Below are 23,649 nucleotides of genomic sequence, written 5' to 3' on the forward strand. Positions count from 1 at the left end.
CTGTCTCTGACCGTCCCCAGCTGCATTGTCACGGAGCGGGTCCCGGCAAGATGGGCCTTGGGTCTGTCTCTGACTGTCCCCAGCTGCGTTGTCACGGAGCGGGTCCCAGCAAGATGGGCCTTGGGTCTGTCTCTGAACCGTCCCGGCTGCATTGTCACGGAGCGGGTCCCAGCAAGTCTTGTGCAGGCGTCTGGCCTGGGCCTTGGGTCTGTCTCTGACCGTCCTGGCTGCATTGTCACGGAGCAGGTCCCAGCAAGAGCAGGGCGCTGTTGGAATCTTCTTCCGTGTGTGTTTTTGTTGAGAGGTTGAAAAATGCACCGAAACTGCTCTCCTTTTAACGATGGTAAAAGTGAAACTGAAAACAGGAGATAGTGGGCTCTCCTTTGCCACTGCGTGGGGCCCTCAGGGCTCTGGTCTTCAGGGCGCAGGCTCAGCCCACCTGCTTCATACGGCCAAGCTTCCCATGAGCCGGAGAAGCTGAGGCGGCAGCTTGGGTGCCGGCGGCAGGGGCGGGCGTGTATCCCGCACCGTGGGGATGCGTTCCCATGGCTCCCTGCCCTCAGGCGTCTCGGCAGCCACTGATCAGGGCCTGGTGTTCTTGCACCTGTGGCCTGGAGGATTTGTGGTGTCCCCATGGGTTGGGGGCTGGCAGCCTGAGACCAGAGGAGACTACGGCCCATCAGTCAGACCTGCAGGCCTCCGCCTCCCCAGGTGGGCCCTGGGGCTTCTCTTCCCTGTGGGGAGGGGCAGTGTCTCAGCCGCTGTGGCCTTCAGTCTCTCAGAAGACCCTTTGGGGACCTCCTCGGACAGTTGCAGGTGTGCTGTGGACGTACCTGGTGAGGGGCAGGCTTCCGGGGACCGCACTTAGCTGGGCTGTGGGACGCCTTTGCGCCATCTCCTTTGGGGGCAGAGAGGGACATTTCTGAGTTCAGTCTTTGGCCTCCTAGGAGGTCACTGGGGAGGCCCTTGAGCGTGGGTGGGCCCTGGCCGCTGTGGGAATTCCGTGCAGCTCCTGTGTTGAGGGGGCAGTTGAGGGGGCTCTTTCTCGGCAGCCCCCGCCTCTTTTAATGTATTTCTCACAGTCACCAGCTTTACTTTCAGCATTAAAAAGAAAAACCTCGTGCTGAAAAAGTTGCTGAAAGTTGCTCCCTGCTATATACATGATTTAGAGGCTTGGGCTCGGCCTCAGTGCCTGCTGTTTGCAAATGCCTCATGGACCTGGCACCCATCTCTGCAGACCTTAGGCCCTGGGTTCCCCATGTTGGGCCCCACCTCAAGGCTGGCCTGGGCTTCAGAATGTTCTGGGCTGAGGTCCTTGCAGGGATGCTGAGGTGCAGGTCATGGTGAGCATCTCCCAGGTGGCCGGAAGAGCCTCACAGGGCGGGAGTTGGCAGGGCCGAGATGGAGAGATCTCAGAACCAGAGCTGTCTTAGATTATTTTCTGGTGGTCCAGATGGAGGCTGGGAGGGTCTGGGCAGCGCAGGCCACCTCGCAGCTCCCCCGAGGTTCTGGGGACTCCAGGCGGTGGCTGCAGAGCCTCCCGGGACGTGTCTGTGGCCTGGTTTGGCCTCTTGGGTGACCCTGCACTGCCACAGCCCCCAGACCGCCTGTTAGCAGGCCCTGCGGCTGTGCCACCCCCACCAGGCCTCCCGCTGGGTGGCGTCTTGGTTGGGCTGGGTGGTGTCTCAGTTGGGCTGGGTTTGTCTGTGCTGCCCACATCTTCCCTGGTGCTGTCACATTTTCATGGGTGACACACGGAACCTCTGTGTGTTTTTGCATCATACGCGCACTCACTGAATGCTTAGGAAAATTAAGAGGGGCATTTTATCATTCTCTCCTTTCTGAGAATTAAGGACTTGCTTTGTGTTTTAATCCCCTTCCTGGCCCCACTCCATGTGGTGGTTTACATGGAGCTGGGGCCGTCATGGCTGGTGAGTGGCCTGTGCATGGCTTGGCTGTGTTGGGGCTGCAGGTGCTGGCACAGCTGCGGGTGCTCTGGTGCTAGGGTCCTCAGGCTGGCATCACTGGGCAGTCTTGTGAAGGCTGCACTGGTCGTCGTCTTTCCCCAAGTGGCCGTTGCTCGGCCGACCAGTAACTACTAAAAGCCTCCCCACCCAGGCCCTGGGCCGCGTCTGCTCAGCCTGGAGCAGGCTCACCCTGCACCTGGGGTCTGGAGTGCGCTGGGGGCCTGGCTGTGGGGTGTGGGTCGCCAGGCTGGTGGCTGCTCTCTGGAGACGGCTCACATGCGTTGGCAGACCCCTCCCCGGGCCTGTGAGCTGAATGCTGGCAGGGGTGCTGGGTTCCGTCCGTCCACTGCTGATGTGAGCTGGGTGGGCTTCCCCTGCCTTCACCCACTCAGGTTGGAGTAGGGATGGAGTCTCTGCTCCTGAGGGATTCTCGGGGCCAGGGCAGGACTTTTAACTCCCTCTTGAGACACCTTCAGGGCCTGAGTGTGCAGGGTCTGAGCCCCCTCTGTGATGAGTGTGGGGAGGATGTGGAGCCCCAGGGCAGCTCAGCGTGTGGCTCAAGGCCTTCTCCTGTAGGTTCTTAGATTTATTTGTTCCCTTGCCAGAGATGAGTATGGCACACCCAACTGGCCGCAGTTCCTGCCTTAAAATGACCGAGGTTAAAATGAGAAACACAGAGCTTCCCTTGGAGCTCATGGTACATTCCAGTCCAGCAGAGAGGGAGCTGGTGTCTGACTTGAGTCTGTGGAGGGCAGCAGGGCACCCGCCCAGTCTGTGCATTCCCTTCTGAGCTTGATTTAGCCCCTCTGTTTAAGTCAGTCATGCTCACTGAGAACAGACAGAAAGTGTATGAAGCGGGTGGAGGTTGATGCAGCCTCTCTATTGAAAAGTCGGTTGTGCTCATTGAGAACAGACAGGAAGCGTACAAAGCGGGTGGAAAACCCCACAGTCCAGCCATTCCCGTCAAAACATGTCTCCCAGCCACTCGGGAGGCTGAGGCAGGAGGATCACTTGAGCCCAGGAGGTCGAGGTTGCAGTGAGCCATGGAGTCCATTGCACTCCATCCTGGGTGACAGAGCGAGACATCGTTTCCAAAAAGAATTCTACAGAAATGCTCTATTTACAAATTTACATAATTTCCTTTGAAAATAGATTTAAAAATTTTTTAAGGATGAGGTAGGTAGGCAGGAAAATGGGGTTCTTTTTGGATAAAAAAATTCACACGGCCGGGTGTGGTGGCTCACGCCTGTAATCCCAGCACTTTGGGAGGCCGAGGTGGGCGGATCACGAGGTCAGGAGATCAAGACCATCCTGGCTAACACAGTGAAACTCCATCCCTACTAAAAATACAAAAAATTAGCCAGGCGTGGTGGCAGGCGCCTGTAGTCCCAGCTACTCAGGAGGCTGAGGCAGGAGAATGGCGTGAACCCGGGGGGCGGAGCTTGCAGTGAGCCATTGCACCACTGCACTCCAGCCTGGGCGACAGAGGGAGACCCCGTCTCAAAAAAGAAAAAAAAAAAAATCACACACCCCTTCAGCTCTCACACCTAGCGGGCGCCGGGCGGGAACATCGTCCCCATGTTGTGACTCCCGTGGGGGACCTTGTCGGGGAGCCTTGGGCGGATGTGTTGTTTCCTGTTGACTGACAAAGTCAGGACTTTTTAGGGGGAAAATACTGAGATTTGCCTTATTTTTTAAACATTGAGATGATGGAATTGTGAGTTGTGTTTTGTTCAGCTGTGTACAATACTTGAAAGGCAGTGATTGCAGCTTCATGGTGAGCGAGGCCAGACACACTCAGATGCGGCGATGGCCCCGGATTTTGTGTTTTAAAGTGTTTCGTCAGCACTTTTGACTTCATGTTAACACTTGTCTTTTGAACCAAGGTTTTCTCTTTTTAAAACCTGATTTCCTGTTCCCTGGAGCTCTGCTCCTGTGAACACGTTTTTGTGTCTTTGGTGGCCCCTTCAGCCTGGTGAAGGTTCCGTTCAAATGCGGCCTGTGCCGGCGTGGACAGGCCGCCCCCGTGTTTGCACTCACAGGTTGCACATCTGCCCCTGTGGCAGGCTCACAGCACCCTTTCTTTGCCTTCACAGAGCCTGTTTAAAGACCCGGGCCTGTGAAGAGGGGCATCTTCATGGTGCTCAGCAAACTACTATGATCGGAGCTGACTGCAGTTTGTTGATTTCATTTAACGAGTAGCTTTGGTGTCTGCTTACTGTAAGGACTATGCTCGGGAACTTGGGAGTGAAAAGGAAGATGCTGTCTTACCTGTCTGTGAAACGTTCTTTGTAAGATGTGTTCCAAGTGTAACGTAGTTGAGTCATGCTTGAGTGTGCCCTGGTTGTGCTGAGCTCGGCCTGCCTGCCTGTGTTCCAGGTCTCACCAATGGCTTTGGGGGTGCGAGGAGCGAGCAGGAGCTGGGCGGCGGCCTGGGGAGGAGAGCCACACCCCGACGACGCTGCGCCTCCGAGTCCAGCATCTCCTCCAGCAACAGCCCGCTCTGCGACTCGAGGTGGGTACCGCAGCCCCGAGCTTCCCGCCACGCAGCTCCCAGCACCGCCCGCCCCGCCTGGCTATCCTGGAAACCGGGACATTCCAGCTCCCATCTTAGTGTCCTCTGAAAAATTCTGGCCCAGGATTCATGTGTGCTCTGCCCTTGTGGACAGTTTCCCATGCTGCATATTAATCTGCTTTATAGAATTCAAGCAGAAGTAGGAAAAACACTGCGTGAAATAGGAACACAATTTTAGAATCTGCAATGAAGTTTTACACTTGATCTTTTCCTCCCAGAATCTGGCAGTGAGCACAGCCCTGCCTGTCTGCCCTTTGAAGGCCACTTTGGCCTCCTGAGTCCCCCCTGCCACAGGCTCACTCCCTCCAGACCTGCGCACCCACAGGCCTGCCTGGCCGATGGGGTGTCAGGCAGGATGCGTGGCCAGCTTGGTGGCGGACAGCCCACGGGACGAAGCCCGTGAGGCTGAAGGCAGGGGCGGGGCACCTGACTCCCTCTGCTCTTCCTCCCGAAGCTTTAGTGCGCCCAAATGTGGGCGGGGCAAACCGGCTCTTGTGCGAAGGCACACGCTGGAGGACCGCAGTGAGCTGATCTCCTGCATCGAGAATGGGAACTATGCCAAGGCGGCCAGGATCGCAGCTGGTGAGTTGCCCAGACCTGCCTCCGTGGCTCTCCACACCTCCTGGTTAGCGTCTTAGGGCTTGACTGCTGGGGACTGGACTCCGGCTCAGGGAGCACGGTGCCCTGTGTGGAGCCCCACCCTGGCCGACCTCCCGGGGGAGGGTTCATCACACACCGAGGGGCTCTGGGCTGCAGCCCTGCTAGGGTGCCTGCAGAGGTGGCGCCTCCTCCATCCTGCCTTCGTTTCCCTGTGGAACATCCAGCTCTGTGTGGCTCCTGGTTGCCAGGCACTGTCAAGGCTGTCTGGGGTTGTTTAGGTTCAGTGGTCATTTGCAGCTGCACAGGGGACTGACTGCAGGGTGGGTGCCCTCAACTTCAGGCCCCTGGGGGAGGGAGAGGTCCCGGGGTTTGGGGTCGCACAGCCTTCACTGTGGAAGGCAGCCATGCTGTGAGGGGGCATCAGGACGGAGACCCCCCAGGTGGGAGGAACAGCAGGGAGCTGGTCTGGCGGAGAGGGAGCCAGGACTTTGGTTTCCGATTTGGGGTGTCAGTTGTGTAAATGAGGCAGGAGCACGCTGGGAGCCCCGTCCTTGGGGCAAGGAGGGCTCAGAAGGGGCTGTGCTGGGCACCTGGAGTCGGAGCCTTCTAGCCCGGAGGGCAGGAGATTCTCTGGGTCCGTGGGAGTCTGGTGGGCCCCCAGGTGGGCTGCAGGGACATTGGGGATGCAAGGGCCTGGACTCCACAGGAGAGGCAGTGGTGCCGCCGGGGGTGGGTGAGAAAGGCCTGAGAGCTGGGCTGTGCTCGGGGGGCCCCACGCTGTTGCTGCGCCTTTTGTCGGGGTGGGGGGGGGGGGGGGCGGGGCGTGCCTCCTCTGTCCTGCTGACACCGTGCCTCTCTGCAGAAGTCGGCCAGAACAGCATGTGGATCTCCACCGATGCTGCCGCTTCGGTGCTGGAGCCCCTGAAGGTGGTGTGGGCCAAGTGCAGCGGCTACCCCTCCTACCCGGCACTGGTGAGTACGGCTCTCATGGTGCCTGCGGGTCCTGAGGAGGCGCACACAGCTGTGCGGTGGAGGGGGGTTCTGAGGAGGCTCACATAGCTCGGGGGGGCGGGGGTGGTCTGAGGAGGTTCACAAGCTGGGCGGGGGGTGCGGGGGTGGTCTGAGGAGGCTCACACAGCTGCGGAGGGGTGCGGGGTTGGTCCAGGAGGTTCACACAGCTGGAAGAGGCAGGGGTGGTTCGGGGACGGGGGGCGGGCGGGGGTGGTCTGAGGAGGCTCACACAGCTGTGGGGGGCGGGGGGGTGCCAGTGACAGGTGCGGTCATCTGTGGGTGTGAGCCTCACAGTGACCTCAGCGGGTCCTTCTCGTGCAGATCATCGACCCCAAGATGCCGCGCGTGCCTGGCCACCACAATGGCGTCACCATCCCGGCCCCACCCCTGGACGTGCTGAAGATTGGGGAGCACATGCAGACCAAGTCCGATGAGAAGCTGTTCCTCGTTCTCTTTTTTGATAATAAGAGAAGTTGGTGAGTTGAGAAGCCTTAAACTCCGGGGACCGGCTGGGGTGGTTGTGTGGGGACCATGGGCTCGGTGACCTGAGTGTCCCTGTGGCGAGCAGCCTCTTTGTCTGCTGGGCCCTGGCACAGCTAAAGTCGGAGGTGAGTGCTCCGCTGTTTGCCTGGTAGAGAAGGGCACTGCTCAGCCCCCTCGCCGGGACTGTGGGACGGGCACCGAGCACAGGGTCTGTCTCTGCCTGACGGCTTCCTCTCCCTCTCGCCTGAACCCCATTGGCCTGGACTGTCTCTTCCCTACTCCTTACCCGTGTGTCCGCTGTAGTGTTGGGGGTTCCTCTGCTGTGCTCCCGGACCCCTGTGCTGCAGGACATGGCCCCCGCCCGGGCCTGGCCTCTGGCCCTGTGCTTAGAGCCTTCCGTCCCAGCATCATCCAGCTCTGCTCAGACATCCACCCCATCACAGGAGGCTCCCCCTGTGCCCTGAGCTGCTTTTTCCCAGAGCGTCTGGGGGACCCTCATGTGCCAGGGTTCAGACCCCAAGACCCCTCTGTGTAGGACACGCTGGCAGCACATGCCCCTGGGTGGAGCTGTGGTCCCGGCTGTGCCCTGTGCACGTGGCCTGGGCAGGTGCTTCCTGGCTCCCCGTGGAGCTGGCTGCACTTGGGACCTGGCGCAGGGGCTCGGGGCCACCTGCCTGAGGTGTGCCTGGAGCAGGACTGGCAGCACAGGCATCCCTACTGTCTTTCTCTTCCTTGCCTCGACCTCTGCCTCTTTGGCCATGTGGCCACTGCTCCTTGTCAGGCCCTGAGCGAGGCCCACACCTTGTCCATCCGAGGGCCCCTTTGATGGGGTCTCCCCAACCACTGGCCCCTGCTCCGGGGCCCACCCTGACTCTGGGCTTGGTGTGTGCATGTCTTGTCACTCAGCAGGCACTGGGAAACATTTTGGAGGTGGAGGAGGAGGTGATGGTTTTTATGCCTTACTTAGCTTCCTGTATCCCCAAGTCGGAGAGGGGAAGGGAGGGGTGCACTCCTGGCCTTGGGCCTGTCCCTGCACGGGGCCCAGCTGTCTTGGTGGTGCTGAGCAGGGCCCCTTCCTATCAGAGAGCAGTGAATTTGTTAGATGATTACATGGAGCATGTTGAAATACCACGTGCAAGCAATGATTTTCCCCATGTTTTTCCTTTTAAAAAGGCAGTGGCTTCCTAAGTCCAAAATGGTTCCCCTTGGTATTGATGAAACTATAGACAAGTTAAAGATGATGGAAGGGAGGAATTCCAGCATCCGGAAGGCTGTGCGGATCGCTTTTGACCGCGCCATGAACCACCTGAGCCGCGTCCACGGGGAGCCGACCAGCGACCTCAGTGACATTGACTGATGGCCCGGCCGCCAGCTCGGGTCTTGTCCATAGTGTTGATAAGCTGTACATGTTTGTATATTGTTCAAAACTTAACTTATTCTGATTTTTAGTTGTAGCTCTTTAATTCTTTTTCCCCGGGGAGGGGGGAGGTTTTATTTCCAAGTTTTCTAGGAACCCATCTCCGTCTGGGCGCTGTGAGTGGGGTGGGCGCGTCCGGGCAGCGCAGTGCGTCTGTCGCACGTCCCCGGGCCGTGCTGCTGGCGTCACTTTCTTTGATATGTAGCTTTTTCTTAAAGACTTTTGAATGTTTAATAATTTTGTAAATCATGCTCTTTACACAGAGTACCACTTATTTAATAAGACGGGATGTAAATTTACAATGACAAATGTGTATTTTAAGAAAGAAAATGACATTATTTTGAACGGTACTTTGTGGAAAGAGGGGAGAATAAAGTTATGCTGTGTACATCACTTGCAGATCACCAAAAACACTCCGCTGCCCGTGACCGCCGGCAGGTGTGTCCCCGCTGCCGTCGTCCCGCCCACCTCAAACCCCGCAGGTGTGCCTCCCAGCGGATTATTTATTGTAGAAAGTGTATTCATTTGCTTTATAATGAAAAATACATTTGCAAAGGTATATTGATATGCATTTTTATACAGGCACATAAAAATTCAACTTGGCTTGGGAGCAGAATGCATTGCATTGTATAAATGACTCTGGCCTGTGTGTACTTTGATTTTATAACTTGTAATCTTTTGTTTACAATGAGGGGCTTTCTGTAACTTGTTTTAATTTAGAACACTTTGGTAGCAATAGAAACTTTGGATACATTTTTGTATGGTACATGTGATGTATATAGAATTAGTACTTTATTTTTATTTTTAAGAGGTAAAGCATTATGTTGGGGAAAGTAGGGTGGGTTTCCAAATTTGCATTTTTTATATTAAAAATAAAGTCAAGATTTGGACGGTGTGGCCTTTTTATTCCTACAGCCTTAGATGGCTAGGTGAGCCCCAAGGACGGGTGGGGTGCTGGCTGCAAGGGGCGGGGACATGCCTTTATCTTAAAAATTGTCATGGGATGGCATTATTTGTTACTTCACCTGATCATATTTTTATTTTAAAACTTTAGTTACATAAAAGTTTTAAATGCTTTTTAAGCCTACACCATTTGTAACATCTCCATAGAAACTTGGAAATCAAGTCTTCCTTAGATAGTTTCTGTCCTGCATCTGACAGGTGCTTCCTATCTGCCGTGGCTCTCCTTCCCACAGCCAGCCCCGCCCGGCACGCCCCTCCCCACCACCAGCAGCTGGTGGCTCCCAGGATCACCCACCGCCCACGCAGAAAGGAAATGGGGAAGCGGGTGCAGGAGCCAGATGGGGACAGGCCGTGGAGAAGTCAGCTACCACCGAGAAGCCCAGCTAATGGCGGGTGCAGTTTGCACCCCTTCTCTTTGCCACCCACAGTCTGCTCGTGCTGTCGATGAGAGGAATCTGCTCTAAGTGGGTCTGAGCGGAGGGAGATGCTGAAACTTTGAGCCTTTTGTTTCTGGCTTAACCTTGGTGGATTTTCACCCTCTGGGCATTACCTCTTGTCCAGGGGAGGGGCTGGGGGAGTGCCTGGAGCTGTGGGGACAGAGGGCTGAGTGGGGGGTACTGCCTGGGCTGGCCACATAATATTCTGCTGCATATTAATTTTTTTTTTGAGACAGTCTTTCTCTGTTGCCCAGGCTGGAGTGCAATGGCTCGATAGCTCACTGCCACCTCCGCCTCCTGGGTTCAAGTGATTCTCCTGCCTCAGCTTCCGGAGTAGCTGGGACTGCAGGTGCCCGCCACCAGGGCTGGCTAATTTTCGTATTTTTATTAGCGATGGGGTTTTGCTATGTTGCCCAGGCCCATCCCGATCTCCTGCCCTCAAGTGATCCACCTGCCTCGGCCTCCCAGAGTGCTGGGATTACAGGCTTGAGCCACTGCCCCTGGCCAGCTGCATATTGTTAATTAGACATAAAATGCAAAATAAGATGATGTAAACACGAAGGTGTGAAATAAGATGGACACCTGCTGAGCGCGCCTGTCGTGGAGCGTCGCCCCTCTGCAAAAGCAGGGGTCAGCATGTGTTCTCCGGTCCTTGCTCTTACAGAGGGGTGAGCTGCGTGTGCGTCTTCCAGCCACTTCCTGGGCTGCTCAGAGGCCTCTCACGGGTTTTCTGGGTTGCTGCCACTTACTTGCAGGGGTGCTGAGGCGGGGCGCCTCCCGTGCGGGGCATGTCCAGCGCCCTCTCTGAAGGCTTGGCAGGTACAGGTGGGAGTGGGGGTCTCTGGGCTGCTGTGGGGACTGGGCAGGCTCCTGGAAGACCTCCCTGTGTTTGGGCTGAAAGCGCAGCCCGAGGGGAGGTCCCCAGGGAAGCGGCTGTCGGGAGTGGGGGCGGGGAGGAGGGAGGGACCGAGGAGCCGGCGGCACTCCCTGAAGGCCCAGGAACGTCCCTAAACAAGGCGCCGCGTTCTCGATGCGGTGGGGTCTGCTTTCTTTTCTCAAAAGCTGCAATGACTCCACGCTCGGAGGACTGGCGTTCGCGCCCTGTTCCAATGCTGCCCCGGGGCCCTGGCCTTGGGGAATCGGGGCCTTGGGCTGGACACTGGGGGCTTCGCGGAGCCGGGCCTGGCGGGGCGAGCGGAGCAGAGGCTGGGCAGTCCCGGGGAAGCGCTCGCCAAAGCCGGGCGCGGCTCCCAGAGCGCGAGGTGCAGAACCAGAGGCTGGTTCCGTGGCGCTAACGAGAGAAGAGGAAGCGCGCTGTGTAGACGGCGCTCACCCCGTGGGGCGACCCCCTTCCTCAACTCCATGGACGGGGCTCATCGGTTCCCAGCGGCTCAGACGCGGATCCTGGCCTCGCCCGCCGTCCAAGTCGTGCTCTCCAGGGTTCTGTCTCCCAGGGCGCGCCCTCGCCGCGGTCCTCCGTCCTCCAGGGCGGTGCGCTCGGCTTGAGCGTGGGGAGGGTGGGCGTGTAGGTTCGGGGAGTTGGTGCGTCTTGGCTTTTCAGGACGAGGAGGGAGCAAGAGGTTCCCTACCTTTTCCCCCAAAACCAGAGCCTTTGACATCTCCCTGAGCCCACGGGGCTGGTGCCCACCTCATGAGCAGATCCATTCTGGCCCAAGGCCACCGGGACTGGAGGCGGCTGGGGGTGGGGAGGTGTCCACACCGCTCGCACCCCACTGACTTCCCCGCAGCCTCCCTACCTCGCTAGGACCCCGGGCCCTCCCAGCCCCCGGAGGAGCGCCTCGGTGTGGGCAGCTGAGACCCAGAGGACTCAGGGCACGAAGCCGCCAGAGTTTCATGTTTGGGAACCAAGTTCACAGTGTGGCCTCCTGTTGTGACACCACTCCGCCCCGTCTTGGCTGAAAAACCTGTGGCAGTGGGTTAAAAAGAATGAGGAGGAACTTAGTACGCTGATGTGAAAAGGCCTTCAAAATAGAGTGCAGAGCAATCCAATTTCCCTGGGTTCCAGGCTGTGCCCTAGCGAAGCCGACCCACTGTGGGGGCGACCACTGAGTCATGCTCACCTCCCTGGGTTGACTGGCTGGTGGGGGTCTGGAGTCTACATGGTGACTGGCTGGTGGGGGTCTCGGGTTAAGCAGGGGGCTCCGTATCCAGTGTGGGATCCCAGCTTCCCTCTCAGGTGTGTCCAGCTGGCCTTGTCCCCTGCACCCACTCCTCCTGGGTGCAGCTCCCCACCCAGCTGTGCCCGGTTGGCATCCGACGCCCTCACATGGAGTCTGGCTCGTCCTTCCCTAAAACCAGCCTGTTTGCTTCTGGAATTGGCTCAACGTTGAGCTGCTCCTTCCTAGCCTGGGGCGTGAGCAGTTTGGGAAAGCCGATCTGTTTTTCCCATTTCTGAGGCTGTGGTGGGCCTTGTCAGCAGGAGGACAGGCTGCTTGGAGAGGCTGGGATGATTCCAAAGTGTCCGTCAGTGTGTAATGCTGTGGACATTTTTGGGGGGTCCTCCTGAGTAGCGTCGGAGTCCATTTTTCCAGGCCTCAAGCCCCTGCCAAACTGCCGCCGAGCCCTGGGCTGGCTCCCGGACCACCCCTGCCCCTGGCCGGTTCTGTCACCTGCCGGGGAGTCCCTCTGCTTTGGGGAGGTTATTCCTGCCTGACTTCAGGGGAGGAGGAAACAGTCATGTGTCTGGCAGTCCGGGCAAGAAAGGGAGGGCAGAAGCGTGAGGCTTAGGGAGCTGGGGGTTCAGCCAGGTGGGGAGAGCCCCTTAGTCACACGGGGAGAGGACAGGGGCTGCAGGGAGAATGCAGTGAGGAGTTGAGCCCCAGGTCCCCTTCTCTGTGGGTGGGCCCTGCCTTGGGCCACATGGGGGTGGCAGGAACCAGGGGCAGCAGCAGGTAGGGAGCGAAGACCCTCAGTCAGACCCCCAGGAGGTCCAGCCCAAATCTGCGCTGGTCACTCCATCCTCCAGAGACCCACTCGGGTTCCAAATCCTTTGGGCCCAGGCTCTGAGCACCCAGGTTGTGCTTGGACTGCAAGCACAGGGGGTGGGTGGGAGGCCCTGCAGCCCCTTCCTGCAGATGCGCCCCTCCCCTAAGGCCCTCTCAGCCTGGGGGTCCCCTCGGGTCTCGTCCCTGATCCCCCGGCCTGTCCCCATGCCTGGTCAGTGCTACCTCTGAGCCTCCTCTGTGCACCATCACCATCTCCATCCCCACAGAGCCTCGGTCCAGCCCTGCGGTCTTGTGGACAGTGACCCCTGTCCTCTGGGCGCCCACTGCACTGAAGAAGTTGCTGGGGAGGAGCGAGGGGTGAGGGGCCCCACCTGATGGCTGAGCGCTCACCCCCAGGCTGGGCCGTGGCACTGAGTCCTATGAGCATCTGGAGGAAGGGAGGTCGGCGGGGTACCACGGTGGCCCTCAGGGGCCTCCTGCCCCCTCCAGTGCTCCCCCTTCTGAGGGATGGCTCAGAGACGGACTCAGAGTGTCCTTCCTGTCCACCTGGAGATGAGAGCTGGTCAGGCGGTGTCTGTGGCCGGAGCTGGAGGCTGTCATCCTGTTCCCTCTGCTGGGCTCACTTCAGGGCAGCAAGTCTTGGCTGGGCCGAAGGCCAGGCGCCGGGCAGCACAGCTGTTCCATTTCTGTGAGCTTCGAGGGCCTGTGGATGCCGGGGAGTGGGGGCTGGGAGCAATGTGCAAAGGCTGGAGGATCCCAAAAATGACCCCCACACAACAAGTAGGAGAGAAGGCCTCTGCTAGTTTACAAAAATCACATTTTTCTCATGGAAAGCAGAAGATTACGGCCAAATTCTATGCATATTTCAGTATAATGAGTGTCCAAAGTGAAGTGCCCAGAGGTCCCCCTGTCCCCCACTCTCGGGACCTAGCCAAAGTCCCCCCTCCAGGGAGCATGGTGGGGTGTGTACTCCACTGTGTGAGTGGGGGCTTCTGGGAGCCGTGGGGCTGGGGCAGCCGGACTCAGCGACGCAGTAAGAAGCCTGGACTCCCTGGAGGGAGCCTGCATGTGAGCTTGGCCCTTGACCAGGCCGGCAACAGCTCTGCTGAGCTAGGACCCCCCTCCTGCGTGGATATTTCCTGAAATTATGATTCACTTACAGTGTTCTGCTCACTGACTCTTAGCGGCTCTACCTTATCTCATTAGTGTTTCTCCCGTTGCAAATGAAACACATCTCTTGTTGGTCTCTCGCCCCAGAGTTTTAACATCAGCTCAGCTGTGGGGACTCCCACTCTGAAGCACCAAGACCCTCCAGGTTCCTCCCTGCCTCCTCTGACTCCCCACGCCGTCCTGTTGTACCGGTGAGGACAGCCAGGTTCTGGGGCTCAGCGACCCGCCTCCCATGGCGCCCCCACGGGAGAGCCAGGTGGGAGGTGGGGAGTAGAGCCCAGGATGGGTTAGCCAACCCCCACCTTGGAGGATCAATATGTGGCAAATGCACCCACATGTGGTGCCTGCTGGTTTATGGAGTTCAGTTGTTATTATCACCTATAATTAAAAGCAAATGAAAAAAGAATTGAGGAGATGGCTGGTTCCAAGATGGCTGCATAGAAGCAAGCTGGCTTCACTCTCTGCCACAGAAAATCCAAAACAAATATTCAGCACCAAAATTATCTCCAGCAACATCCCAGAACTCAAATATGAGGATGAGACAGTCCCCAGGGCCACAGAGAAGTGAATAAACTCTGAGCAAGCAGTAAGAGAACTGGAATTCTATATCTATGATGTCCCTTCCCCCAGTCTACCTGCACCAAGTGTGGGCAAATCTCCCCTGACTCACGGCTTCTGCACTGGAAAAATGAGATCAAGGTGGACTACCAGCTTCCCAGTATTTTGGGCTCCCTGGCAGGAGACTTGTTCTGCTTCAACCCAAGGGAAGCATTCAGAATGCTTAAAGGAGAAATATCCCTGAGGCCAGCCAGACAACGGGAAGAGGTGGGACTAGCATCTCCAGCCCTAAAAACTGCCCTGTAATGCAGCCAAAAGAGGCACCAAGTCAGGCTGTTCAGCTACATGATAGGAGGCACAGTCCATAGGTTCCCTGGGCATGGACCCCCGGCCAGTCTGCCCACACTGCTGGGGTATCCCCTGTGGGACCTCCCCCATTTGGGACAGGAAGCCCCACTCCGATCCTTTAATTGGAGCTGAGGAAAACCTGGACTTATGTTGCCCTCTAGTGCCGAAGAAGGAGGCAGCAACCTAGCAGAAAAAAAATTCAACAGGTACATGGCAAAGAGTCTCTAAGCAAACATACCCAGTAAAAACCAAAACAAGCCAGACAGAGAAGACTGGAATAAAGAACTAATCCTTCAATGCAAAGACGTAGATGTGCATTCACAAGAAACAAGCAAACAGGGAACTATGAACCACTCAAAGGGACAAAGCAAGGAACCAGTGACTAATGAGATGGCCACATGTGAGCCTCTGATCAAGAATCCAAAATAGCAGTTATAGGGAAACTCAGCGATCTCCAAGATAACCCAGAAAATCAATTCAGAAACTTATCAGAGAATTTTAACAAAGATATTGAAATTAAAAAATCAAACAGAAATATCGGAACTGAGGAAAACATCTGCTGAACTGGAAAATTGATAGAGGCTCTCAACAGCAGAATGGGTCAAGCAGAGGAAAGAATCAGTGAGCTCAAAGACAGGCTATTGGAAAAGACACAGTCAGGGCCGGGCGCGATGGCTCCTGCCTGTAATCCCAGAAGTTTGGGAGGCCGAGGTGGGTGGATCACGAGGTCAGGAGTCCAAGACTAGCCTGGCCAACATAATGAAACTCCATCTCTACTAAAAATACAAAAATTAGCTGGGTGTGGTGGTGTGTGTCTGTGGTCCCAGCTATTTGGGAGGCTGAGTGGGGAGGAGCACCTGAACCCAGGAGGTCGAGGCTGCAGGTAGCCACGATTGTACCGCTGCACTCCAGCCTGTGTGACAGAGCCAGTCCCTGTCTCTTTGTATCTATTTTTTTTTTTTTTTTTTGAGGCGGAGTCTCGCTCTGCCGCCCAGGCTGGAGTGCAGTGGTGCAATCTCGGCTCACTGCAAGCTCCGCCTCCCGGGTTCACGCCATTCTCCTGCCTCAGCCTCTCTGAGTAGCTGGGACTACAGGCGCCCGCCACCACGCCCGGCTGATTTTTTTGTATTTTTAGTAGAGACAGGGTTTCACCATGGTCTCGATCTCCTGACCTCGTGATCCGCCCGCCTCGGCCTCCCAAAGTGCTGGGATTACAAGCGTGAGCCACCGCGCCCGGCCTCTTTGTATCTATTTATCTATCTACATAGATAGATAAAGAGATACACTTTATATATATAAAGATAGAAAGACTTAAAGTAAACAACCTAACAGCGCACCTCGAAGAAATTGAAAAACAAGAATGAGCCAAACCCCAAATTAATGGAAGGAAATAATAAAGATCAGAATAGAACTAAACAAAAGAGACTAGAAAACAATACAAAGAATCAACAAAACAAAAGGTTAGTTTTTTGAAAAGATAAAATTGACCAATCTTTAATTAGACTAAGAAAAAAAAAAGGCATGACCTTGCAGAGGTCGGGGCCACAGGCCCACACCTGCCCAAGGAGGCTGTGCCAGCCTCCCGCTCTGGCTTCTGGTGGATGCACGGCACTCCTGCTTTGACGTCCATTTGGCCGCAGGGCTGGTCAGCGGGGCTGGAAGGCACCTGTCCAGCAGCCCGGTTGGTTTGGTTCCCATGCCCGCTATGGACTCAGGTCCAGCTCTCTCCTGAGGGCCTGGGGTCCCCATGCACCCTGCCCTGGGTGTGCTGCTGTGGGGGTGGCTGCAGGCCCCGGGCCCACTGGGTTGCTCCCCATCCTGCTCCCATCTGACTTGGCTAACCCGGGTGTCCATTTCCTCCCAACCCTGCCTCAGGTGCAGCTGCTACAGGCCCACCGGCAGTGGGGCGGCCTCACTCCCCGCAGGGGCCATAAGGGAAGCCCCTGGGTGGGGCACTGTCCTCTTCTGTTTGCAGATACTGAAGGTTGGAAACAGGCCTGGGGACAGGAGGGTCAGGGCAGGCCAGGGCCAAGGGCTCGGATGATGCAGTCAGGCTGTGGGGCTGAACCAGGGGCTCGTGGGGGGCTGGCTTCCCAGGCTTCTCCCCACCCTGGCACGATTAGCTGGAACCAGAACGAGGTGAGTGGTGGCTGACGGACGCTGCTGGGCCATGATAGCAGCTTCCTGGTAATGCTTGGCCCTGCGTGGGAAACACTGTTATGGATAATGTGGAACCTGCACCAGGCCTGTGTGTGGCACCCGCGGTGGGGAGGTGGGGGCTTTGGGGTTCGTTGCCAGGGAGGGTGACAGCAGCTGGAGAGTGGTTGTGGCCCCCAGCCCTGCGGACCCCCAGCTCCCGCCTCTAAGAACCCAGGCGTGGCCAGGAGGCAAGGTCAGAGTGGCCGAGGTGGTCCTCTCCGCCTTCCTCCCTCTCCTCCTTCACTCATTCTGCAAGTGTCCTGAGCCCTAGCAGTGCCCCAGTGACTTCCGCCTGGTGGCCTGTCCCCGCCTGGGTGGAGGCCTGCTGGGTGGACACAGGTCTGAGGCTGCCAGCCGGAGGCGGCTTCTCCCAGCCCCTCCATTCAGCAGGAAAAGCCAACAGTTGGGTTTGGTGTCAACCCAGGGACTGAATTTCTGGCATCTAAGCCATTGGTTCCGTGAATAAATAAGAATCGGCATTCATGTCTCTACATATATATATATATATATTTTTTTTTTTGAGACGGAGTCTCGCTCCGTCACCCAGGCTGGAGTGCAGTGGTGAGATCTCGGCTCACTGCAAGCTCTGCCTCCCGGGTTCACGCCATTCTCTCGCCTCAGCCTCCCGAGTAGCCGGGACTACAGGCATCTGCCACCTCGCCCGGCTAATTTTTTGTATTTTTAGTAGAGACGGGGTTTCACCATGTTAGCCAAGATGGTCTCGATCTCCTGACCTCGTGATCCACTCGCCTCGGCCTCCCAAAGTGCTGGGATTACAGGCTTGAGCCACTGTGCCTGGCCGTCTCTACTTATATTTTTAACCCATGGAGAGCATTTACTTGACAACTACGCTGCAGTGAGGATGTGAGTTAGTGAGCAAGCGTGGCTTGGCGTCTGCACGTCTGCCTGCTCTGGCCGGGGCTGTGGTGGGCAACCCAGGCGCTGGGTGGAACTGGTGAAGGCAGAAGGCAGAGCCTATCTCCACCCACTGCCTGGGCTGACGGCTCCTCCCAGGGTTCCCTCGGGCACCACCCGTGTGAGCAGCTCTGGCACCCGGCCTGTGACCCCTGAAGCCCGGCCTTCCTTGAGCTTTCCATCAGCTTCTGTGGAGCAGCGGGTCCCCTCGGGGTTACGAATGCTTCCACACCCGGTGTGAGCAGCAGCTTCCTGAGCATAAATCACGCCATGAGACCTGTTGGCTGCGGCCTATTACAGCAGCTGTCTTTAGAGGAAGAGTAAATTCATTTTGATTTATAGAGAGCAGGTGCTTCAACTTTCTTCCCTGCCTCGCGTTCAGGGTTCAGCAGCTCTCTGCTGCCTGTGTGAATATTAATCAGTGCCCCTGACTCTGGGAGCTGGGTTCCTTAGGTGGGGTGCCCAGGCTGGGGGCTGGTGGGGATGCCAGCAGGCCCCAGGGGCTAGAGACTGCGGCTGGCTGCCCCCACTCTGCTCACAGCCCTGCACGGAGAGCCCCTTGCCCACCTGGGGGATGCCCAGCCCTCAGGCCTGGGGGTGCTCACCGGCAGCGCTCACTGAGAGGTGGGTCCCGGAAGAGGCCTGTGAGGGCCCCTGGGGTGTTGGGGTCCAGGTGCTTTGACCTTCCTCTGGCAAAGGTGATGCTCAGCCCAGAGAAGAGCAGGCCTGGGCCCCAGCTGGGGAGAGGGGGCAGCTTGCGGGGCACGGCAGAAGGAGCCAGACCCCAGGGCTGCACAGAGAGGCTGGGGCTGAGCCAATGGACCCCACACACTCTGCCCACTTTAGCAAGGCCCAGCCTCTCCTCCTCGCTGACCAGGTCTGCGTCCTTCCAGCCTTCCTGAGATATCATTGGCATGAGAGAATTCACCCATCTAAGGCACACAATTCACTGGTTTTTAGTACATTCTCAGAGCTGTGTAACCATCATCGCAGTCAATTTTGCAATCTTTCAATCACCTCCAAAGGACACCCGTTCTCATCAGCAGTCCCTCCTCCTTCCTCTTCCCCAAGCCCTTGGCAACACTGATCGGCTTTGAGTGTGTGGAGCTGCCCGTTCTGGACGTTTCCTGTGAGTGGAATCATACCGTACCGGTCCTCTTGTACCTGACTTCCCGCACCTGGTGCAATGGTTTAAAGCGTGTTGGCTGTATCAGGCGTCAGAGCTTCACGTCTCCCCATGGCTGAATGACACTGCGTTGCATGGGGCTTCCACAGTTTGCTTATCCAGCCCCTGGGGCCTGCTGGCATCCTCGCCGGCCCCCAGGGCACCTCCCAGGAGTGTGTGGCAGTGCCCAGTCTCCCCTGTCTCCTTGGAGCAGCGCAGTGGCTGCAGCCATGTCGGTAGATCCCCGATAGTGAGGCTCTCAAAACGGCCTCAGCTGAGGCTGCCCCAGGTTTGAATGTCTGTGAGGTTGTTTGTGGGTTCCCCTTTCTGGAGCGACGTATCTGTGCAATGTTCAGGCAGCTCCATGTGTCAGGCCCGAGGCCCTAGTGGGTGGATGGTTTCTCCCATAGCCAGGATTGTAAAAGCCCATTTCAGAGTGCGGAGCCCTGGGAATTTCTTACAGTTTAGGCATGTCCAGGAGACTCCCACCTGGAGGCTGTCAGCTCCTGGCTGGACAGGCTGCCATGAGCCCTCTCCTAACTTACTTCTGGTGTTTCCTGTCTCATCTCTGGTGAATCCTAGCATTCTCTCCGGGATGGTCTGTTCAAAATGTGCACATCTATTTACTATTTTGTCCCTCTCCATGGAGGAGGTACATGTATCTGTGCCTATCAGCCATCGTGATCGCTCTGCATATACGTTTTTGTGTAGATATACGTTTTTATTTCCCTTGGGCATATGCCTAGGAGTGAATTGCATGGTTATACATTAACTCTCTGTTTAATATTTTTATTTTTATTTTTTTGAGACAGAGTCTCATTCTGCCACCCAGGCTGGGATGCAGTGACGGAATCTCACCTCACTGCAACCTCTACCTCCTGGGTTCAAATGATTCTCCTGCCTCAGCCTCCGGAGTAGCTGGGATTACAGGCATGCACTACCACACTGGGCTAATTTTTGTATTTATAGTAGAGATGGGGTTTCACCATGTTGGCCAGGCTGTTCTCAAACTCTTGACCTCAGGTGATCTGCCTGTCTTGGCCTCCCAAAGTGCTGGGACTACAGGTGTGAGCCACTGCGCCCAGCCCTGTTTAACATTTTAAGGAGCTGCTGGACTGATTTCCAAAGCAATTGCATCATTTTACATTCCCACCAGCAGTTTACGAGGTTCCAATTTCCCCAAATCGCCACCAACACTTGCAATTTTCTATTTTTTCCTGTGTCTTTTGAGATGATCGTGTGGTTTGTCCCTTTATTCTATTAATGTATTGCATTAATTGGTTTTTGGATGTTAAGCCAAACTTGTATTCCTGGGATAAATTCTTTTTTGGTTTTAGGATATAATCCTTTTTATACATTGCTGAATTCTGTATTTTGTTAAGGATATTTGTATCTGTATTCAGAAGGGATATTCTTTCTTGTGATATCTTTGGTTTTGGTTTCAGGGTAATACTGGCCTCAGAATTAGTTGGGAAGCATGTTAGTCCAGTTTGCACTGCCATAAAGAATTACTTGAGGCTGGGTAATTTGTAATGAAAAGCGGTTTGTTTGGTATATGATTCTGCAGGCTGTACAGGAAGCATAATGCTGGTATCTGCTTCTGGTGAGGGCCTCAGGAATAATGAGTGAATTCTCCTCACTCATTACTGCAAGCCATTCTTGAGGGATCCAGCCCTGTGACCCAAATGCCTCCTACTAGACCTACCTCCAGCATTGGAGATCTCATTTCAACATGAGATTTGGAGGGGACAAGACATCCAAACCATATCTAGAAGTCTTACCTTCTCTTCAGTTATTTTGAAAAAATGCTTGAAGGATTAGCATTTCTTATTTATTTAAATGTTTGGTAAAGCCTTTCCCTGCCCAGCGCTGCTAGGCCTGTGGGTCTCTGTTGAGCCACAGACGTGGGTCTCTGTTCCACAGGATAGGGTTTGTTAAAATTAAGAATAAGGCCTACTTTAAGAGATACCAAGTGAAATTTAGAAGATTAGGAGAGGGTAAAACTGATCACTATGCTCAGAAACATTTGGTGATACAGGATAAAAATAAACACAACACATCCAAATACAGGATGATAGTTTGTATAACAGAGATATCATTTGTTAGATTGCTTATGCCCGTATAGAGGGGGATATGATAGTCCGTGTAGCATATGCACATGAACTGTCAAAATATAGTGTGAAGGTTGGCCTGACAAATGACACTGCAGCATATTGTCCTGGCTTGCTGCTGGCCCACAGGCTTCTCAATAGGTTTGGCCTGGACAAGATCTAAGAAGGCCAAGTGGAGGTGACTGGCGATGAATCCAATGTGGAAAGCATAGATGGTCAGCTGGGTGCCTTTGCCTGCTCTTTGGATGCAGGCCTTGCCAGAACTACCACTGGCAATAAAGTTTTTGGTGCCTTAAAGGGAGCTGTGGATGGAGGCTGGTCTATCCCTCACAGTGCCAAACAATTCCCTAGTCATGATTCTGAAAGCAAAGAATTTAAAGCAGAAGTACACTGGAAGCACATCATAGGCCAGAATGTTGCAGATTACATGCGCTACTTAATGGAGGAAGACGAAGATGCTTATAAGAAACAGTTCTCTCAATACATAAAGAACAGGATAGGCCAGGCCCAGTGGCTCACATCTGTAATCTCAGCATTTACGGAGGTCGAGGCAGGGCGATCACTTGAGGCCAGGAGTTCACAACCAGCTGGTCAACATGGTGAAACTTCGTCTCTGCTAAAAATACAAATATTAGCTGGATGTGGTGGTGGGTGCCTGTGATCCCAGCTACTTGGGAGGCTGAGGCAGGAGAATCACTTGAACCTGGGAGGTAGAGGTTGCAGTGAGCTGAGATCACGCCACTGTACTCCAGCCTGAATAACAGTGAGACTCCACCAAAAAAAAAAAAAAAAAAAAAAAAAAAGCTTAACTCCAGACATGATGATGGAGGAGATGTATAAGACAGCTCATGCTGGGGCCGGGTGCGGTGGCTCATGCCTGTAATCCCAGCAGCTCAAGAGGCTGAGGCAGGAGAATCGCTCGAACCTGGGAGGCGGAGGTTGCAGTGAGCCAAGATTGCGCCATGGCACTCTAGCTTGGGTGACAGAGTGAGACTCCATCTCAAAAAAAAAAAAAAAAAAAAAAAAGAAAGCTCATGCTGCTATACAAGATAATCCAGTCTATGAAAAGAAGCCCAAGGAAGAAGTTAGAAAGAAGAGGTGAAAATGTCTGTTGCTCAGAAGAAAGCCTGGGTAGTTCAAAAGAAGGCGAGCTTCCTTAGAGCTTGGGAGCAGGCTACTGAGAGCTAAACCAAACAATTTCTATGAGGATTTTCCAGACGAAGACAATAAACTTGTTGACAGCAACTAAAAAAAAAGTTTGGTAGAATTCACAAGTGAAGTCATCCGTCCTTGTGCTTTTCAGTGTGGAAATTTCAAAAATTACTATTTCAATCTGTTTCCTTGTTGAATAGGTCTCTGTAGTTTCTTTCAGTAATTTGTCCATTTAATCTGTTATGTAATCTGTTGGCATAAAATTGTTCATAGCATTCTCTTTTCATCCTTTTTATTTCTGTAGGATCTGTAGTGATATCCCATCTTTCATTTTTGATTTTGATAATTTTTTTTTTTTGAGACAGGGTCTTGCTGTGTCCCCCAGGCTGGAGTGCAGTGGTGCAGTCATAGCTCACTGTAGCCTTGACCTGCAGCCTGGCCCTGAGAAAAGGACAGCAGGGCAGGAGGATCACCCAGATAGGTGGACGGGCTGCTGTGCTGGCCTGGTCAGTTGCACATCTGAAGGGATTTAAGCTGAGGCCATGACATGGCTGGAGGTGAGTTGTAGAAGAGGCCAGCCCAAAGCACTGGCATCCGTGCCGAAGCCCCTGTGGACACTGATGTCTGAAATTGGAACTGACTACAGTGGTCGACAGATGCTCTGGGACCCCTACCATAGCCTGGGGGACACACCAGGGACTGGGGCTTCAGCAACAGGCAAAGACCCTCAACCACGGGCTTGTGGTGTGTGGGGACTTGGAGAAGCACACAGTCACTGTGGGGTGAAGGTGGAGGGACACAGCAGGGGCTGGAGAGGGCAGGGCTGTCACTATGTGGGCATCAGGGCAGGCATCTCTGAGGAGGGGGGCACTGTGCAGGGTCCCCATCATTCACCTGCAGGAAGAGGGGCAGAGCTGGCAGGATTCCAGCCACATGCTGGGCAAGCACGCATGGGAGGACCTGGTCTGATCAGTGGTCTGCAGGAAGAGGGGCACGGCCAGGAGGGGCAGAGCAGGCAGGATTCTAGCCATGCACTGGGCAAGCATGCGTGGGAGGACCTGCTCTGCTGCTGCCATCTTGATTTTCTTCATTTTTGCTTTTTTTCCTCAGAGACAAGGTTTTGCCGTCTTGCCCAGGCTGGTCTGTAGCTCCTGGGCTCAAGAGAATCCTTCTGCCTCAGCCTCCCAAAGTGGTGGGATTACAGGTATGAACCATGGCGCCTGCATGGGGCCCACAAGTCTGGAGCTGTGCTTGGCTGGGGGTCCCTGTGGGGGACGTGGGAGTCAGGACCCTCCAGCTGTAACAGGAAGGGGCCGGGGGCTGGGGTCATAGCTGGGCTGGACAGCCCAGTGGAGGTGAAAGTCAAAAGCTGTGGGGAGGGGAGTTAGGACAGCCGGGCCAAGACTCAGAATTCTCTGGAAAGAGGGAAGATCCCATGAGTGGGTGGTGTCTGGGTTCTGGGCACTGCACTTGGAGGGGGAACATGGAAGGGCCAGTGAAGTGGCAGAGGGAGGCCCCCCCTGTTACAGGACAGGCAAGACCCCAAACTAGGGCTTAGCATGGGAGGGTTCTTGGCTTCCCCAAGGGGAATTCGAGGGTGAGCTAGTGGTGT

At 55.4% G+C, this 23,649-nt stretch overlaps 1 protein-coding gene and 1 pseudogene across 7 annotated transcripts in view; both read left to right on the forward strand.

Moving 5' to 3' along the window:
• Nucleotides 1-8,943, forward strand: part of BRD1 (bromodomain containing 1) — a 53,396-nt gene extending 44,453 nt beyond the window's left edge. For 4 of the 7 annotated variants that reach the window (XR_004030895.1, XM_030815334.1, XM_030815339.1 and 1 more), the window contains 5 exons: nucleotides 4,347-4,482; nucleotides 4,997-5,124; nucleotides 6,005-6,114; nucleotides 6,475-6,629; nucleotides 7,810-8,943. Coding sequence is in view for 6 of the 7 variants with exons in the window: in XM_030815334.1 (XP_030671194.1) it covers nucleotides 4,347-4,482; nucleotides 4,997-5,124; nucleotides 6,005-6,114; nucleotides 6,475-6,629; nucleotides 7,810-7,993 (713 nt within the window). In the remaining variant the exon portion in view is untranslated. The other 3 variants (XM_030815336.1, XM_030815335.1, XM_030815338.1) reach the window with 2 other exon arrangements.
• A 9,926-nt stretch (nucleotides 8,944-18,869) lies between these two features.
• Nucleotides 18,870-22,073, forward strand: LOC100588932 (annotated as a pseudogene).
• Nucleotides 22,074-23,649: the final 1,576 nt, after the last annotated feature.

Source organism: Nomascus leucogenys, chromosome 7b (genome assembly GCF_006542625.1).
Source record: "Nomascus leucogenys isolate Asia chromosome 7b, Asia_NLE_v1, whole genome shotgun sequence".
NCBI lineage: Eukaryota > Metazoa > Chordata > Mammalia > Primates > Hylobatidae > Nomascus > Nomascus leucogenys.